We start from the raw sequence: 19828 nt of genomic DNA on the forward strand, positions 1-19828 counted from the left end.
GGATCACTCAAGGCCCGGTGTCTGCCAGGCAGGTGCTCCACCAAGTGTGCAGAGACCTCGGCCTCACCGAGGTCAAGTTTAAAATCATTTTTATTTTGTACTGTTGAGGACTTAACCTAGGGCCTAAACCTTTCCTTTTTTAAGACAATCTCACTAAATTTCTACGATGACCTTGAACTTGCAATTCATCTGCTTTAGCCTCCCACTTTGAGAATTGAGCTCAGGACCTTGTGCTTGCCAAGCAGGCACTGTGCCACTGAGCTGTATCCCCAGCAACCTCTCATACTTTTAAATGCATAAAAATGATGACATCTTTATGAGAGTAATGCTGTTAGAGAAAGGTCCTCATGAGTAACAGCATTCTTTTGATTAAAAACACTCAGGTCTTCCCAGTAAGTCCCTCTACTGGGTAATCTTTTTTTTTTTTTTTAATTCCTGCAGTAGTAAAGCTCATTCTTGGTCTTCTCGTCCTAAATTTTTCCAAATCTATATTTAATCACTAAACAAGACCAAAAGAGAACTTTGTTTTTACATAACTTTATTTTACATGTTGAACCATTTTAAAATTTATTTTTTAAAAAAGAGACTGCTTTTAATACTACTAAAAGCATTTTAACCAAAATCTTGAGTTAGGAAGACTTAAGACATTGTGCGTTAAATATTTTCATTCTTTCAGTAACTATTAAAAATAAATTCACAATTAGGATTTCAAATGTCCTAATATGTTTCTCATGTAGTATTTCATCAATCCCATTGTGTGCACAGAGGTTAAGGTGATATAAATTTTGCCTTTCAAACACACTGATGCTAATCAGCTCTTAACCTAATTACTCTATTTCATTTATTCAGAAATAGCATTAGACATGAAAACCAACATCTCACTCAGGCTAGTTTGCACGTACCTAACAGCGTGGAATGCAGTGGGTTTGCTCTTCTCATCCCATTGTGAATGCTGAGTGCGTCATGGGTTCAGTCCTGGAAAGGAAGTGACGTCATAAAACCAGGGTGCCCTCGAACATGGGAACGGTGGAGGGCAGAAGACCTACGCAGGATGTGCATAGGTAGGACAGAGAGTGTCTCTCTTTGTTTTTAATGTGTAATTTAATCTTAGTGAAGAACAGTGTTTCACATTATGCCACTGAACAGAGCTACGAAAGCCACAAGAATTCAGGGAGTCTGGTCATAGGCGACACAATTCATGGGTCACCAAAAGGAAACCTGTCATTTAGGTACAAGTCAGACTTTCCCCGTCTGTTACAAGAAAAGGTGGTCAGACCACTGCCATTTAGGATTCTCTGCTAACTGTAAAATGTGGACTGATTTCCTATAGTCCACATGCGTATAAACTTTCAGCTCTTAAAATCAAAATTTTGATCCATAACACATGTCAGTGTATTGCCCTTAGTTTAAAAATGTACAACTATATAAATAAAAACTATTGTTTCTTCCATGTTACTTGACATTTCTTATGTAATTTATTTAAAAAAGTAAATGTAACAAGATACTTTAAAAAGGCTAGATACAAAAGTAGTTAAGCTGCTCTTGAACATTTAAAGTTGTCCAAAATGTATTTTCAATAATCATGATCTTATAAAACATTTTACAGTTATCAGAAAGTGCCCAGGCTGTTTACATTAAACTGCAAGGGTCCCTGGGTACAAATGTGTTGGACTGAGGGCGGCAGCCGCCTGCCTGCCCACCTGCCTGCAACAGGGACACAGCCCGGGGGTGGTGCTGAGAGGCTGGGCGTCACCCTGCTGTGTGAACAGAGTGCCCCTGCCCGGGCGAACAGGTCACACGGGAAACAGGGTGACACCATTTAATTTAATTAGATGCGCCCTGGAGCACAGCGCAGTGCAGCGGCGAGGACCGCCCCGAGGAGTGGGGGGTAGAGGGAAAGAGATTCCATCCCTCAGAACGAGGCAAGCGCTTGTGACGAGTTCCACATCTGTGATACACAACTGCGGCCAATCACAAATTAAACACATAAAGAAGTTAAAATGAAAACACAGAACATACGTCATCTTTTATTTGGAAATCCCCTAACCCTCTATACAAGAGCCTCTGCTGAAACGCTTTCTGCAAAGGCAGCAGTGAATTTCAGAACACTTTACATTTTCCCCTCAGCATAAAGATAAATCACAGTGTAAATCATGTCGCTCTGCTGTCCTCTTTGGCTGGGGCTGGACCCAGAAGTTGGTGGCTAGCAAACTGTGTAACAAATGTCGCCAGTGCTCCTCAGGCCTGTGCACTACAAACTTGGCAAGGAATGTTCGCATCTCATCTCTGTAAGGTATCACCGGGGTGACAGCATTAACTTCTGTAAAGTTTTATAGACAAATGGAAAAAAATCTACAAAATTAGCTAGTAATATTACACAGCATTACACACTTTATACTCTACACAAAACCAAAATTCTTGGTCTTAATGGCAAGTAGCAACTTCTGCTTGAGAATCTGTTTAGAGGAATAGAGTGGAACATAGAGCCTGGAGATGCAGGTGTTGGCGGTGGGCAGGTGCTGGTCGTCCGGGGGCCTGATGGTGATTGAGGGCATGGGCTGGAATCCTTCTTCACTCGCCGGCAACGAGGGGCTCGAGGTCCAGAAGTAAACCTAAGCGGGAACAGGAAGCACGAGTTCGGCCTTTATTGGTTAACTCCAAACCCTTACACTCTTCCATCAAAAACTACAGCTACATTTTTTTTTTTTGTACCAGGCGATGGAACTCACGATTTTGCACTTGCCAGGCAGGTGTTTACACTCCTGAGCTAAATCCCGGCATAGATACATTATTTTGAACTGGGTTTTACATTTATTTTTTTGTACTAACGAAAAGCCTTACCTCAACAAAGTGGGGGGCAGTATATACAGGGTTAGCCAATGTCGCATTAAGTGAAAAAAGTAACTTTGTCTCAGGAGTTCAGTTTTCTCCTCTTTCAGTAAAATTATTTAACCAAATGTTCTCTGAGGGAAAGCACCCCACCCCTGAGCTATACCCTGGGCCCTTTTCAAAGATAATTTTGAGTACAGGGTCATATACGAAGTGACTGGGATACCCTCAAACTTGTAGTCCTCTTGCCTAAGCCTCCTAAATATCTGCGACTGTTAGCACGGCTGGCTTCTGAGTCCTCCTCTGTGGCTAAATCCCGTCGAGAACTATCAGTGGGAAATGACACACATTTCCAAAACAGAAGATGCAGGGGTCCAGGCTCAGCAGCCACACAGCTCATCTGAGAGAGCTATCCTACCTCTTATCTGCTGGGGGGAAAAACCCAGTATATCAAAGCTACACTGTAAAACAAAACAATTTCATAAGTTAAACGTCTTGGAGAATATCTGTATCTAAATTCACACATCATATTAACATTAATTTTTATTGTTTTGTGTAATACTGAGTAAATGGTCAATAAATATTAAATTCTGTTGTTTAAAAAAACTTAAATATAAGGGCCAAGGATAAACCTTTCTGCGTTATTTCCTGAAACACTGTTGTAAAAGAAGCCTCATACAGAATTCTACAGAGGGAATGGGAAGAAGAGGGGAAGCTATCCTAAGAATTAGTGCCTATACACTCTTCAAAGAAGCTGGGCATGATGGTGCACAGCTGTAATTCCAGCACTTGGGAGGCTGAGGCAGGAGGACTGCTGTGAGTTTGAGGCCACCATGGGCTACTAGTGAGTTCAAAGCCAACCTGAACTACACAGCAAGACCCTGTTGTTGTTGTTGTTGTTATTTTTTAACCTTTAAAGAACTACAAACAACTAGAAAAAAAGTTGGTCCAGTCTACTTATTTTACAGACGAAAAAGAAGCTCTAAGAATGAATGTGATCAAGGTAGGTGAGTACCTTATTTAACCTTCAATGGTGCTGTTCAGGGGAGCGCACTGTAGTTCTGACCCACTAACCCTGGAAGCCCTGTAATCCTGCAGCAGCACTGGTTCAGAGGAGACCTGATGTTTCGGAAAGCCCTGCTACCTCCTGTGTGCATCATACTCCCCGCCTCCAGCACACTGGGGTGAGAGCGCATCCGGCATGTGGCACACGCCTGCAATCCTGCCACTCAGGAGGCTGAGGCAGGAGGATGGCTGTGAGTTCAAGGCCACCCTGGAGTATCCAGTGAGTTTTACAGGCCAGCTGGAACTACAGAGTGAGATCTAGTCTTCCAAAAAAAAAAAAAAAAAGTCAAAATAAAAATAGAAGGATGGATGATGCTTAAATCCTAAAAGTGGATTTTCATCAGACATTTAAAGAATGATGCTCACAAATTAAAGCTATCGATAGGAAATCTTGAGGCACTTATTGAAGGAAATGTTCTTTTTAGTCTACCAGTGAATAGTTAGCAGATCTTTATTCCAGAATAAGGAAGAAACTAAGTAAGATTTAATTGATTGAACGGAAGAGGAACTGGAACAAAACTATGAACAAATGCACCTGGGGAGAACAGCCAGGATCGATCATGCGAAGATGATCTGGGTTTCCACAGTCAGGGTGTCCCAAAGTGAAAGACTGACGAGTGACAGAATCCAAAACAACTATCCAAGTGACCCTGAATAAACAGCATTGGCACGAGTGGAAACAAAGACAGCTCACACCAGTCCCCAGGACAGCTACATCCGGAGCGGAGCTCGGCAGCAGCCGGCCAGCAGCGCACTTGGCCCCCTGGAGGGTCCACGCAGGGAGCCTCAGCAGTGCTGGGAGCCTGCGCCCCGGCTTCCTAGGACAGGTGTCAGCAGTGCACCCCGCCTCCCGAGGCTCCCACCCGCCCTGTCTTGTCCCATCCTGCAGCAGATCTGCTGTGAGGTGAGCTGGCACCCACCACCCTGAGAGACTAAGGCTGCTCCAGAGTCAGGGGCACTCTGGGCATCTGCTTGTCTGTAGGCCCCGCTGGCTCCCTGCCCCACCTGGATGACAGACCCTCGCCAACAGCATCCAGCTTTTTACACGGGAAGGTCGGGGAGGGCTGGGAGCAGAGCTCCACAAGCTTGGCTCAGTCCTTACAAAACAAAACCGGAAAGCACTGCCACCACCACCAAGAAGCCCTCCACCTGCTTCTGCAAGGCAGTGGCCGGGGACTCACCAGGTCCTGCCGCTCCGTCATGCTCATCTTCTCTACAATGGACCAGAACCAGCGCTTGAACTGCAAGAGCTTCTCCGCGTTCTCTCCTGAAAATCACACAGCAATCTGGGTCAGGACGCTGCTGAGCGCCTCGTGAAGCAGATGGAGAGCGGTTTGTGCAGCTGTGCGTGCAGCAGGAGCTGCAATCTCCTCGCACCAAGTCCCGTGGGATCTCTTCAAATGCAACCCCACCTGTTTACTGAACGTGAGGGTGAGGAGGGGACCCCAGAGATGATGTTAGAACCTTCCCAATGATACCTATGCTGCTCATCTAGCTGGAGGCAGTTTCTTTAGAAGGCTTGTTTTCCCTCCTAGATTTCTGAATTTAAAATGAGATAAATTCTTTTAAGTGAGGAAACCTAGCTACGCACAACTGTAATCCCAGCATTGCAGAGCCTGAGGCAGAAGGACTGCCCCAAGTTCAAGGCCAGCTTGGGCTACACTGAGTTGGAAAACCAGCCTGAACTGTATAGCAAGACCTTGTCTCAAAAATCAGAAAAACAAGAAAACTACATTAAAAAGTAGCACAAAACTATTACATGTATTTAACCCCAAGAACAAAGAAAAAAATAAAGAAAATTTGCCAGTATTAAATTTTCTGTAATTTTACCCAGATTAAATGTTCTGTCTGTATTTAAAACAAATTACAAAAGGAAAAAATTGACACCTTTATGTATTTAATCACCTTGGACTATAAGTACAATTCTTTCATGGTGAACTTTTAGATCTTCCAATGTTTTACAGTGGAGGCAGAGCTAAAATCCATTTCTACTCCCAAGGACTTTAAAAAAGGAATTGCAGAGCAAATCAAACATTGGAGATGCAGCTGTCCTGGGAGAATTTCCCTGACCCCTCTCGATTCTGTATATACTGTATATACGTATCTTTTTAAGCGTGCCACCGTTGCACCTCTACAAAACAAGCATCAAGCAATCAAATTCGTTATTAGAGGGTAATGAACACAAATCAGAGAGAACCAGTAGAATTGTCCCACGGATTATTTTTTCTTACTCAGTATATACAAATCTCTTGCTCAACAGTAAGTCTTTCGTTTGTTTTTTAAGAAGGGGGGTCCTCCTATATAGCCCAGGCTGGCCTTGAACTTTCAGTGAGGCACCTGCCTCTGCCTCCCGAGTCCTGGGATTATAGGCTTATGTCACCAAGCCTGGCTTTTCACAAATAATTTTTAATTTTTATCTGTATTTTTCCAAACCATGTATTCGTTTTTTTTGTTTTTATCGGTACCAGGGATCGAACTCACGACCGCCTGCTTGCAAGGCAGGTGCTTATGCCACTGAGCTAAATCCCCAGCCCCCAAACCATGTATTCTTTAAAACCTACAAAAAGTAAGCTAATGGGCCTTCGAAGTATTTTGTTTACTCATACCTTTAAAAATAATAATAATAGTATAAAAACATTTGAATGCCCAAGTACTTTCTGGGCCTATGAGCAAATGTAGGAAGGAGAAACTGGGAACGTGCTGAGGAAAGTGTGCTTTATCCCTCAGACATGTAAGTGAGTGTCCTACCTGACTCATCATTGAAGGACGTGAAGCTAATCAGCATTTGCACATTAACCTCACCACAGCCATTAACCAAAAGCCTAAAATCTTCCGCTGTTAAATCTTCCAACGAATTTTTTGGAAGCACATCTAGCAGACCTTTCCTCATTGCCTAAGGAATAAAAAAAAAAAAAACTTTTTATCACAATCCAGTACTTTATTTCCATGCAGTATTTATTTGTACTGTTAAAACTCGACATCTAATTTTTTTTCAACATCTAATTTTAACAGGCTTCTCCAAGAATGTTAGTTCCCACCTCAAAAACAGAAAGAAGGGGCGTCTGCCTTGCAAGCACACAGTCCCGAGTTCAATCCCCAATACAAAAAAACCTCTAACAAACCTAAAGGTCTGTGTTTTGAATTGCTTAACAGATTGACAAGCAGAAGGCGAAGGCTGCAGCAGCTCCGAGTCACTGAGAAGTGTCCCCCCCGAGTGTCATCCCACCCGCCTCCGGGAAAGGCACAGTAATCACACCAACAAACCTCCCAGACCCAAATCAATCTAGACGCTTACTGAAAAGCTACCATTTGCAAGAGTTGTTCCAAGTGATGTAATGGACATCTAACAACAGGTTCTTTAAATTAGGATTTTTTTCTTCACAGCTACATTCTGGTTCTCTAGCTTTCTCAAATGTAACCCCCTAACCCCTGGCCTGCTGCCTAGGAGGACAGAGCCTTCTGACCTTCTAGGCCAACCATGTTGTCTCCATGTAGCTCTTCCCTGGCTATGACCTGGAGCACTCCTTTGTGCTGGAAGGGTAGTAGGCTGGCTCCCCTCCCCAAGACGGCCAAAGTGCAAACAAACTCCCTTTTCCATGTTTCTAGGTTTCTGTTGTACTCCTGATGGCGGGTGGGCAGACTGGGGCCCAGTTCCAGGCCTGTGACAGCCCGCCAGTGACAGTAGCTCACATGCAGCTGTCATTCACTCCGAATGCTGTAGAGGAAGGAGCCAGGGCAGACAGCTCCCAGCTTCTGCTGTCACCACAGCCGGTAGAGGGAGGCAGGCCCAGGCTGGGACTCAGCGCGCGGCTCAGGCCTGCAGCCTGTCCAGCACACGGGTGGAAATACTAACACCCAGCGGGTCACCCAAGGTGTAGGCCCTCCACAGACCTCCCTTCCGAACTGTTCACAGCCACCGTCCAGTGGAGACACGGCTCTTCCAAGCAGTTCTAACCAAAAGAAAGTGGACACTGGTCTGATGCCTCAAGGCATAATTTGCCTGGCTTATGATGTGCTTGCCTGGAAACTCTGGGTCTACAGATCAGGTGGGGAGGGTGAGCTAGGCTACCAAATGCAAAGACAACGATGACGCCACGCAGGAGGCACTCACGTGCAACGGTTGCTCTGCGACCACCAGCATCCGATGCTCCGCGTACTTTCGCACGTACTCATACACGTTCTGGGGTGTGACGGGGATGTTGACGCCATTAGGAATGAGCTCCACCTGGGAGAGAGTTGCCAGGGACATAGTGGTGATTCTGTACAACCCGGTAAGTTAAGGGCACATAAAACTGCTTCTAGAATTTTACAATCTATCTGCTAAGGGTCTTCAGAGTCACAGACATTTTAAGGCTAAGTACAGCAGTCCCCCTCCCCTCCGCCCACCACGTGCACTTCTTCCTCGGGCATGCACAGCTGCCCTTCTCTTCGTCCTGTTTCTACAGAACCACGAGCAGCCACGAGAGGGGTCCAAATCTCCTGCTGGGATCACTATTCTACCTGTCCTCCACCTTCTTCTTTACACAGGTCAATTGCAAACGCTAAATCCATCGCTGAAAACACAGCCTCTGCATCTGAACTCTGGGAAGCAAGGATTAGCTGTCTCAAGCTCTCATACATTACAGGGTCGAAAAAAGCAAAATCGTGCCAGTTGACCTAAGAACAGAACATGAGACTCAATCAAGAAAAACTTCACAAAACCCATTGGTACATTAAAGTATGTAACATTTAATGTGAAGGTACAACAATAGAAAATTTCCCACTGAATATGTGAAACTGCTTTAAAGCAATCACTTGATTTTTTTTTTAATTGGTACCAGAGATCAAACTCAAGACCATGCGCTTGCAAGGCAGGCGCTTATGCCGCTGAGCTAAACCTCCAGCCCCGGTATCTCCTAATATTAATCAAATCAGTACATATCAGTGGGTTCAATTAAAGATAATTATTAGAAGACCATGGTTTTAACAGTGCTAATTTACATCAGCTATGTGATATACATTCTTAGACTAATATGTCACTATTTTGTGTCAAGTAACTTCTTTAGGAAGTTCTTAAAATCAAAAACTGCATAATTAGCATTATATATTAATTTCTATAAATTAAATTTATTATATATAATTATATATTTTATATATGTTATGTGATTATTATATTATGTATAACTATAATTTAATTTAATTTCTCCCCTCTCTCATCATAAAGGAATGTGCAAGCTGCCAGGCTACCAAAACACAACAAAATTCGGTGAATTCCACCACCAAACAATAAACACCAAGCACTGTGTGCCACGTTTTTCACGCCCCCTTAGGTGCCATCTCCGGGGACCTGGAGGCGTGCTTTGGAGTGGGAAGGTTCTTTTCAGGACTACTCGCACTCCCGCGCCCCTGCTGCAACCAACTGCGTGGACTTATAAAGCAGCAGCCTGGGGGTGGGAAGCCTCAGGCGCTGTGGGGTCCGGGCTGCTGGCTGAAGGCCCACCTAAGTGTCTGAAAATGATAATGACTGTAATGCTTCCCAGTGTAACTGTCAGTGAGCCCTGTGAATACTGTGTGCTTAGCATTGCTGTACTGCATGAAAGAAAATTTTTGGAACCGTAACATCTGTCAGGTTCATCACAAATACTTACTTTTCTTTTTTTTTGTCTTTTTCCTTTTTATCGGTACCGGGGATCGAACTCACGACTGCCTGCTTGCAAGGCAGGCACTTACGCCGCTGAGCTAAATCCCCAGCCCCACAAATACTTACTTTTCTACCAAGCAACACTTTAATGACATGTCTATTCAGTGTGATAGGACAAAGTTCATTCTGCAACAGACACAGTCCCAGAATCCTAGACACAAAATAGACAAATGGATTTAAACCGAAGCAACACACACACCCCCGCGTCCCCACGGGCCCGATATGGTGGCAGCCAGGGCGGCCAGAGCTAAGGTCCAGGCGCCCCTCCCGGAAGGCGCTGGGGATTTACCTGCCGATATTCCTGAAACAGTTCAGCCTCGCTTCTGTGTTTTTGCCAGGCCTTGGAGTATAAAATCCCCTTTTTCCAGGTTGGTAAAACAAGGGTGCATTGTCATCACCGTCATCTGTGTCATCTAAGTCCATATCCACTACACTCCGACTGGAGCCGTGCCGCTTTCGGTTCTCCTAGTAACAGATTATCAGACAGGAGGCCCCGGAGCATTTTTTTAAAGCATGAAATGTATGAACTTACTCTCTGAGATCATTCAAAGCTGGGAGACAGAGCAACATTTGCATCTGCATTGTGTAACATTAGACACCAGTGCCCGAGGCAGGGAGGGTCCCTGTCACAGTCCAGACTGGCCGAGTTACAAGGTAGAGGCCAGGCTGGCCTGGAGCTCACAGTGATGATTCTCCCTGCCTCACCCTCCTGGGTGCTGAGATCACTGGTTTGCCACCACACCCTGCTTAAAGACAAACTTCTAATGCATTTCTTTAGAACTTTTGCACAGGGCTGGGGATTTAGCTCAGCGGCATAAGTGCCTGCCTTTCAAGCACATGGTCGTGGTGAGTTCGATCCCTGGTACCAATTAAAAAAAAAAAAAAAGACTACATCAAAGAGCTTAGCTGGTGTGGAAAATACAAGAACTTTTGCACATAAAACATGTGCACAAACAACGAAATTAAGTCAGCTTCTGTCACCTTAATGCCTGAAAAAATTTTTATTGCATATAAAATTCTTCAGACAACTCTTTCACTACCCTGATGAGTCTTCTCTTCAGTCTTCTGGCCTCTGCAGTTTTTTTTTTTTTTTTTTATCAGTACCGGGGATTGAACTCACAATTGCGTGCTTGCAAGGCAGACGGCTTATGCTGCTGAGATAAATCCCCAGCTTCACCTCCAGTTTTTAGTAAGAAATTTTCTGTCTTTTAAAATACTGTGTCCATGTAACCATTATATACTGTACACATGTGCTAATAAACTTAATTTTAAAACTATTATTTCCATCATAAGAAAATGGTATTTGGCTCCTTTAGTTGTGACAAAACCAATTAGTTTTTACTTAGTTTTCTTTTAATTAGTTTACTTAGTTTTTACTTAGTTTTACTTAGTTTGGAGCTCCTTGATCTTGAATCTGTACTGTCTTTCACCAAGTTTATTTTTCAGTCTTTACTACTTAAAATATTTTTCCTATAGCAGCGCTTTCTCCTCTTCCTCTGAGCATGCCAAAGACATAAATTAGCTTTTTTACTTTGTCCTGAAACAAGCCCTGAAATTGTTTGCATTTTTAAAAAAAATCTTTCATGTTGTTCCAAAGAGATAATTTCCACTCTCCTGGTATCTTGGTTCTGCTCCTGATCTATCCAGTGAACTTTACTCTTCCATACACTGTACTGTGAAATCTGAAATTCCAGTTTGATTCTGCCTTTTAAACTTCCCATTTCTCTTGAGAATCCTGGTCCTTCCATTCACTCTCCCATGTAGCATGAGTCACTCTTTAGAAGTTCCATAACTGGGTCATGTCAGTGTTACCATCTTTTGTTTTTCTTTTCAGAACTGGCCAGGCTTTCCCAGCTTTTTCTCTGATGACTAATTCTGGGGGCTTTGAATAGCTGTACCTCAGGCACTTGAGTACCACTTTGTGAATCTGGATGGCACTCAAATGATATGAAAACTTTTATTGTGTTGGGGTGGGGGAGATGGTAGCAGCACAGGACTTTCAATGCTATGTAAGTTGGCAAGGCCTGGGGCTGGGGATTTAGCTCAGCGGCATAAGCGCCTGCCTTGCAAGCAGGCAGTCGTGAGTTCAATCCCTGGTACTGTTAAAAAAAAACTTTGCAAGGCCTTTGCTATTCTGTTGGGATGAACCACGGGGGACAGTGTGAGACCTGGGTAACAGTTTACACTGCAGTTCACTTCCCACAGCTTTAACTGTCTTCCAGGGAAGACAGAGTAACAAGGATCTGCTTTACTGCCTGCCTGAAAAGACACCATATCAGGCAGTTTTCAAGTTCCAAACTTTCCCTCCAACAGGTATGGGACTGCTTACTTTTCAAACTTTTCAGGGAGTTTCTTTTTTATAGAGCTTCTATCAGTTAAAGAGGTAAGGTTTGCAAGAGTAGTGATGTAGGTGAGTGGCGGGGTGCTTGCCTAGAATGAACAAGTCCCTGAGTTCAATCCCGAGCATAGCCAAAAAAAGCTAAGGTGAAAGTGGCTTTGCAGCGGAAGCTCTCCAGCAGCTGAAGGGTGACATGCGTATCATGAAGTAATACATGATGTCCTAAGGTTTCTCTTACCGTTAGACTACAGTGCTTCGCTGTTTGTTTTGGGTACTATTACCATCAATTGCTTTGTGTGTCCTAAGTTCAGTACGTCTCCGAACTGGATGGTAAGATTTTTTTTTTTTTTTTTTTTTTGGGGGGGGGGGTACCAGGGATCAAACTCATGACCTCATGCTTGCCAGGCACGCGCTGTGCTGCTATATCCCTGGCCTTGCATCTCCAAACCAGCTTGATTCAGTCTGTGCTCAAAAGGCAGGAGCAGTCAGTAGGGTCACATGGAGCCCAAGCTCTACCAATCTTATGACCTGATTCCGTATCTCGCCTTTGCTTCTATGTAATTTTCTATTTTACTTGTGAAACATAGCTCCTTCCTGAGTCCTATTTTCCTCCCACTTATTTGAATTTGTTTAAATTTAAATCTAAGTGTTTATTAGCACAAAAACAAAACGTTCCTTACCTGCACCTTTTCTGAAGAGTCTAATAATCCAAGATCCAGGATACTATCTGCTCCATTTTCCCTAAAAACAAATGAAAAAGTGTTCGCATTTCAGGTAAATGTAACATTTACAACTTAGTAACCAGAACGTTTATTAGTTTACATTTATAAGAATTTATAAATGCACGAGCATTTTGAAGTCAACAAATTTCAGGGCACTTACTGGTCTTACTAGAGTTCTGGGGAACAGGGGGGTCAATAGTATACATTCTAAAACCCACTAGCTGCTGCCTATGAGTCAAAATCTAAGACAAAACAAGTGCAGCCTTCACTGGGGTGATGGAAGTTAGGCTCAGAGCTGGTACTGTGCAAAAAGCACAAAGATGTTCAGGAAGCGATCATAACAGGAATCAAATTCTGTAGCATGTTTAATAATTCTAGAATACTAAGTTCACTCTCCAAAGTCAAGTGCACAGTCAACAGTGTACATTATTTGCCTTCAACTGGAAAACTACTGAATTGCAACACTTACTGTGGTATGATCAAAACACAGGGCGAATTCCTCCATTTTAAAACTTGTGATTCAAGCCCCTGCCCCTCTCCAGACACACTTATCCCACCTCTGTGGCCACATTCAGAAATGGTTCTGAAGTCCACTATGTTTTGATGGAAAGTGATGCTGCTGCAGAGTACAGGCTTGTAAAAACATCACAGTGGGTCCTCACCCTCCTCTTTCGCCACACCCAGCATGCCCAGCTTCTAGCTCTTCTCAAAGTCAAGAAGACCACAAAAACTCACACTTTGAGTGATTTTAGGACACCAAGGTGGGCAGAGGCGCACAGCTGAAGACGCTCAGGAAAGAGAACCCAGAGCTGTGGCGGAGAGCAGCAAGAGCGATGGGAGAAGGGCTCGAAGTGAAGGGAGCATTTGGCGAGCGATTAATGGCAATGTGTCTTTTACTGTAATAATGGGGAGGGGGCGCACACTGGGAATCAAATTCAGGACTTTGCACTCGCCAGGCAGGCACCTGTGCTGCTGTAATACTTTTTTTTTTTTTTTTTTTTTTTGTCTTTTTCCTTTTTATTGGTACCAGGGATCAAACTCACGACTGCCTGCTTGCAAGGCTGGCGCTTATGCCGCTGAGCTAAATCCCCAGCGCCTGCTGTAATACTTTATAAAGACATTAACAATCATCATATACTTGGATCACCCCACATATTCACAAAAATCTTCATGCACCCTCTTAACTTTGTCTATAATGGGCTAAGCTACAACCATGTGCTACACTGGATAGCTCCAGTCACAAGAGAGATGAATAAAGAAACGATTCATACAAGGCCAGAGAAAAAGCAGTAGTAACAGTGAAACACCAACTTCCATCATCTTTGACCTAGCTTGTGCAAATGCTCTGGCAGTGCTGTTCTGTGGCTCAGCTTGCCTGCTTCTCCCCACCTTGCAGACTGTATCAAACCTACTTCCTCCATCAAACACCATGGTTAAGAAGAAAAGAACAGATGGTCTCATCTAAAGGCTAAGGACGCAGCTCAGTGGCAGAGCTAAGGCAGAGGGAAAGCCCGGGGTTTACCCTCTAGAACTGCAGAAATTTTCATCTACAATCACTGGTGCATCACAGCTTTGACTAGGATAAAAGCCACAGAATAAGCAAGGACCATCTTCTTAATGTCACTTTTACTTGGCACCTTGGGAAAAGGGGCATAAATCATTTAACTGATAGATATTTAAATTTATATTAAACAAATTCATTCCAGAGTAGAAAACCAAAGCTTGCAGGCATCTTTAAGGTGCATTAAGATGCCTTTAAAAACCTGATATTCAGGGCAAGAAGTTAGGGCTACATCTCATGGGTTTTGAGTATAATAGTCAGGTCTTTGGCCACTAAGGGAATTCTAGCAGAGAATCTGAGACGCTCTTCTTTGAAGCCCCAGCCCCAGCACCTGTCCCCAGCACCTGCCACGGCTGAATCTAAGGCCGTCACACTGAACTACTTTTTATTTTAGATAGGGTCGTACTAAGTTACCCAGGCTAGGTTTGAACTGGTGACGAGTATTAGGATTACAGGTCTGTCCACCACACTGGGGCCTTTGAAACCATTTCTAAACATCAAGCATACACACAGAAGATCTTTGAGAACCTAAGAGACAGGAAAACTACTACCCTAGTAACATGAGAAATTCAGTTGTTTCACTCGTTAACTTCAAGCCATCTTTTTTTTTTTGAGACAGGGTCTCACCATCTAGTTCAGGGTGACCTCGAATTCTTGGTGCTGGGATTACAGGTGTGCACCATCACACCTGGCTCAAGCTCCTACATTAAAGTAACACTTGAAGTACTGTATGCCATGGTAGAATTTTTAGCGGATGGTGGCACACTGCTGAATGTAAAGCAGCTGATGTACAGGAAATGCCCCCAAGAGTGTGCACGTTACCGTCCATGTGCAATGATGAGCTCCATCGCCTCGTCCACTCTTGCTCTCAGAGAATCTTCACTGGCAAGCAGGAGCAGCAGCTGGGCAGGGGACAATTCCAACAGCATGCCCGTGATTTTACTTGCAAATGCCTGAAAATGATGAACAAATGTTACTTGCTTGCCCCCTCTCTCTGAAACTGTCAAAATCCACAATGGGGGGGGGGGGGCGCGCGGGCAGAGCAAAGCAAAAAACCAAGTGCAAAACCTTGTAAACTAGTAAGTTTAGCAGTGAGTGTGGCTTCCAGTGCCCAGCAGGGAATGTGGGCCTGCCCTTTGCTCTGACAAGCCTTCTCAAGGTTTCTGAGTCCCTATGTAAACACATGTACTCCCATTTTCTTTCCCTGCAATGGAGAATTATAAACTTCTCGTTTAGTGTAGGAAAAAGGGAGAAAAGAAGTGGGAAAAAGGGAGAAAAGAATTGACAAAAAGGGTGAAAAATGCTTAAAACTAAGAATTTACTGCACAAAACATAGTTGGCTTTCTGTTTTATTCTTTCTGCTATGCATAAATTTAAAAATCTAGTTTATAGGTCTTCTATATAAAAAAAATGGAACTGGTGGTTCAAAATAAAAACTCCCGAGCCTGTAGCAGCAGTAAACTCCGGCGGTGTCTCAGCTAACACTTGCTAAGGACAAGGCAGGCTTCAGAAAGGAACGGTGGCATGTGCCAACAGTGACGCAGAAAACTACCTTACCCAGCTACCCCTCAGCACCCAAGGAGCCTGCTACGCAGAACGGAGATGGTGGGCAGTGCTCAGGGAAGCGCCAAGAAATACAGCTTCACCCCTTCCTACGCGCTTGTTACCCAGCAAAACAGACTCCCAAGCTGGGGCTGATCAGTCCCTGATGATTCTGAAATGGTTATTTTCATTCAAAAGTGGAGGAAAAAAAGCCAGAGCTAGCTGGTAAGTGGCTCTGTGCACTGCACATACGGGCTGCATAGCTTGCACGCGCGGGTACAGCCTCTCTCCAAGCGCCTGCCGATGCGCCGGGAGCGGGTCGGGGTCGTCGCTGGGGTTCCCCTCGGAGGCGGGTCTGAAGGGCCTAGTGTCAATGGAAAGTTGTCTTCGGAAGTCTCTGCAAGAGAGAGAAAGTGCTGATGGCTTCGCTCCCTTTACCTGCGAGGCGCACAGGTGGCACAGGGAGACAGCAGGGGCGGCCCAGGTGGCGCAAGGGAGCACATCATGACCTGCTAGATTCTGTTACCCGGATAACTACACTGATGCTACGTAATCTGACTCTGTGGAATTTTTTTTTTTTTTTTTTTTTTTTTTGTCTTTTTCCTTTTTTTCGGTACCAGGGATTGAACTCACGACTGCCTGCTTGCAAGGCAGGCACTTATGCTGCTGAGCTAAATCTCCAGCCCCCGTAATCTGATTCTGAGGGAACAGGACCTTAAAAGTATCAGACACTAGAGTCCACTCACAGTTCCTGGAATATTTTTTTTTTTTTTTTTTAGTTCCTGGAAATTTTAAGTGCAAGTAAAATGCAACCCATTACAGTAAGAGAAAAATCAAAAGATGTAAATAACATAGCTTGCCATGATTTAGAATTTAAGACAAACTAAGGGAACAATGATAAAAGGTAATAAAGAGGTCAATTAGGGATTTGAGTAGATAAATAAAAAGGCAATATATTTTTCATTTTTTATAACAGGGACAGGCAATATAATTTTAACTGCCCCTCTGGGACTTCAGAACAGAATTTGTTACTTAGCCCAAATCTCAGAACTTTGGGGGGAATGCGGGGAGAGACACAAGATCTCCCTATGCAGCCTGAGTCGGCCTCCTGAGTGCAGGTGTCATAGCCTACACGCCCTCACCAGGATGAAGTGTTCATTTTTTTTGTCTTTTTCTTTTTTGAGACAGGGTCTCACTATGCAGTTCAGGCTGGCCTTGAGCTCACTTTGTAGCCCAGGCTGGTCTCGAACTCGCAATGATCCTCCCACCTCAGCCTCCCAAGTGCTGGGATTACAGGTGTGAGCCACACGCCCGGCTGAAATGTTCATTTTCTAAAACATGGTCTGTAATTAAGATTTTTTTCTCTACAAACCTATGTCCAATTTTTTTAGAACAGTAGTTGGTATTCAGTAAGACAAAATTATTACACACCTATCGCGGTCTCTCCGAGAACCTGCTCGCAAGCCACTGCTCCTTCTCATCTCCCTTTCTCTCTCCCTTTCCCGATCTCTCTCTCCTCTGTTCCTTAATCTCTGCATCAAACCTAAAGAGAAGATGAGACAGAGTTTAGATGAATACCAGCAAGCCTGTCTATAACATCAAGACTGCGCGCAGGCATGCCCGTCACCCCACGGGGCTCGCAGAATGTTTTTTCCCCTTGCCAGCAAGGCTGTGAGACACAAGGGGCGATCTAAAAATACAGTGAATGTCTAAGTTAAAAAACAACTTCTTACAGTAGGACACATTGCCAAGAATGATGGACTGACCATGTGCACAGCCAGGAGGTACACAGAGGGAGATGAGTGGCAACATGTTCTTCACTGTCAAAATTTTTGTTTAACCATTACCATATTTTGGGAAGCCCTGTGCATGTAAGCATGGCTACGTGAATTTCACTGCACATAAATAAAGCCGCCGTTTCTCGGATGATTTCACCACTCCACCCATGCTCTGCTCGTGGCTTAGGGGTATTAAGCTGCACAGGCCACCAGCACAGTGGCCCTCTTATTGTTAGCTCTGCAGCCCAGAGCACAGCCTCTCCAGCCAGGCAAACAAGATGCTTCTGAAACACTACGAGTGCCGAGGTTTTCCCAGTAAAATCTGCTACCCCTTCGATTACTGGACGTTTACAGGGAGCCACAGGTAACAGTGAGGGAAGGGCAGGGGCACCTCGCACCTCATGCCCTCTCCTTCCTGCAGTGTGCGCAGGAGACAGGACTCAGCCCATGTGGACCTGAGGGCTTTCTTCCCCTGTACCTGCACCTGTCCACTCTGATGGTCCACAGTTAGTATTCTGTCCCTACTAGACATAACTCACAATTAGCATCTAAAGCTCTGTAATTTTCACAATTTTTAAGTTTGCCGACTATAATCCTGAACATTAGGTAAGAGCCCTAATCCCGAAGTGCTGATTCTCAGTGAGGTAGTAAGGCTATACTCTCTGGGATGCTAATATATACAAAATTCTGCTTTTAAAAAAGTAAAACAAAAACTACTTGCTAAGTTAACAGAGTGAGCTTATTTACTGATGCAGCTGGGTTCACATTTGGTTGTGATCTCCTCTCAAGGGAGACCAGCACCCAGTTTGTGAATCACATTCTGTGTAACCTTTGGAGAAAAGGCATTTTCTACTCAAATCTGTGTTAACACAGGAGAGGAGCAAACACTGCAGCTTGCTCACTGAGTTTAGCATCACAAGTATTTTACAGTCCCTGCTCTCCAGACAAGTAACTACTACAAGGAGGAACCGGGACGGTCATAAGCATTCATCAAAATAAACAGGCAGTAAAAGAGCAAACTTAAAACTGGGAACTAATTTAATTAAGATTAGGTCATTCATCTAGAATAAAGTAAATCAAAATGTAAACACGTAGTACAATTGTTCAACTGCAAACATACAATGATTGTGATTTGCGTTTTGATAAACACATAATCGTTTTTCATGAGGGCTGCTCTCTGTGAGCCACTTACTGGTGTGGGTGCCTTTGTTGGCGTTCTGGATACAATCCAGATTTGGCAATTTCTCATTTGACAGAAATGCTTGCGCAATGGCAGTATAGAAACTGCGTGCGACGCCGCTGCCCTCGCCCGGCTCATCCTTAAACGTGACCTTCACTCTATGGACAGCCATTGGCGTGGTGGCACACCGCCGGCCAAAGTGGTTGTTCAGCTGCCTCATGGTCTGCTGAATGAGTAGGTCCCGGTCCCGGTCCACCTATGACGACACATCAGAAAGCAGTGAGTTCAAAGGTGAAAGCCATTTTTTTGTAAGTAACCTCTAAAAACCAAATTTTACTTTCTCCTTGGTAGTTGTAAAAACCACACAGAAATTTGGATTCTTAGAAATGAATACATCCTAAATTCACAACATTCTAAAATAAATAAGAATGTGCCTGCTTAAAATCAGGACAATGGAATAAAATTCAGTTAAAACATCTTCTTTCAAAGCTCTACTGGAAAACAATGACCATTCTATTTTGGGATACACCAGAATGAATTCCAAATGGAGCACAGATCCACACTTTATATAACACAGATGAATTCCATGATGCCAGGAAACACAAGCAAGGGCAGGGAACTAGCTGCACCTTCCATCCCAGTGATGCATATTCCTGAAAGAGTGTGAATACCCTACAGACACAGAAAGAACTAAAATCGTAGGGAGAAAAACTAAAACAACATGTCACACTTAAGACCAAGAATTCACAGAAAAATGTAACTGATCCTAAATATACGGAACTTTGTTCAAACAAGAGAAATTTAAATGAAAAGTATTCTAAGCTGGCATTTCTTACTGATCAGACCAGCCAAATGTAAAATCTGACAACAAACTGCTGGCCAGGCTACAGTGACCCGGCATTCTCTTACTGATGGTAAAAACACACAAATATACAGCCAAATGGAGAAGTATTTGCCAGAATCTAGGGAAATTACATATAATTTCATGTCTGACTGTACCTTCAAGTCACATTAGCAAAAAGAGAAACAGAGCTATTTATCACACTCCTAATACCAAAAGAATGATACAAACCTATAAGGGATTTGCTAAAATAAATACATAAATAAATACCAGTGGATAACAACCCTAAAAT

At 43.8% G+C, this 19828-nt stretch overlaps 1 protein-coding gene across 8 annotated transcripts in view; it reads right to left on the reverse strand.

Moving 5' to 3' along the window:
• Positions 1 to 1995: 1995 nt before the first annotated feature.
• Ubr5 (ubiquitin protein ligase E3 component n-recognin 5) overlaps positions 1996 to 19828 on the reverse strand; it is a 125241-nt gene continuing 107408 nt past the window's right edge. For all 8 annotated transcript variants that reach the window (XM_063257699.1, XM_063257695.1, XM_063257696.1 and 5 more), the window contains 12 exons: positions 18708 to 18951; positions 17169 to 17280; positions 15990 to 16134; positions 15018 to 15148; positions 12593 to 12653; positions 9864 to 10039; positions 9641 to 9725; positions 8395 to 8550; positions 8006 to 8119; positions 6643 to 6787; positions 5076 to 5161; positions 1996 to 2612 (listed from right to left, as the gene is read on the reverse strand). In XM_063257699.1, coding sequence (XP_063113769.1) covers positions 2400 to 2612; positions 5076 to 5161; positions 6643 to 6787; positions 8006 to 8119; positions 8395 to 8550; positions 9641 to 9725; positions 9864 to 10039; positions 12593 to 12653; positions 15018 to 15148; positions 15990 to 16134; positions 17169 to 17280; positions 18708 to 18951 — 1668 coding nt within the window. In that variant the 3' untranslated portion in view covers positions 1996 to 2399. The remainder of the gene's footprint in view (positions 2613 to 5075; positions 5162 to 6642; positions 6788 to 8005; positions 8120 to 8394; positions 8551 to 9640; positions 9726 to 9863; positions 10040 to 12592; positions 12654 to 15017; positions 15149 to 15989; positions 16135 to 17168; positions 17281 to 18707; positions 18952 to 19828) is intronic.

This window comes from Cavia porcellus, unplaced genomic scaffold (genome assembly GCF_034190915.1).
Source record: "Cavia porcellus strain 051 isolate PalLab524CR breed Dunkin Hartley unplaced genomic scaffold, mCavPor4.1 scaffold_10, whole genome shotgun sequence".
Taxonomy (NCBI): domain Eukaryota; kingdom Metazoa; phylum Chordata; class Mammalia; order Rodentia; family Caviidae; genus Cavia; species Cavia porcellus.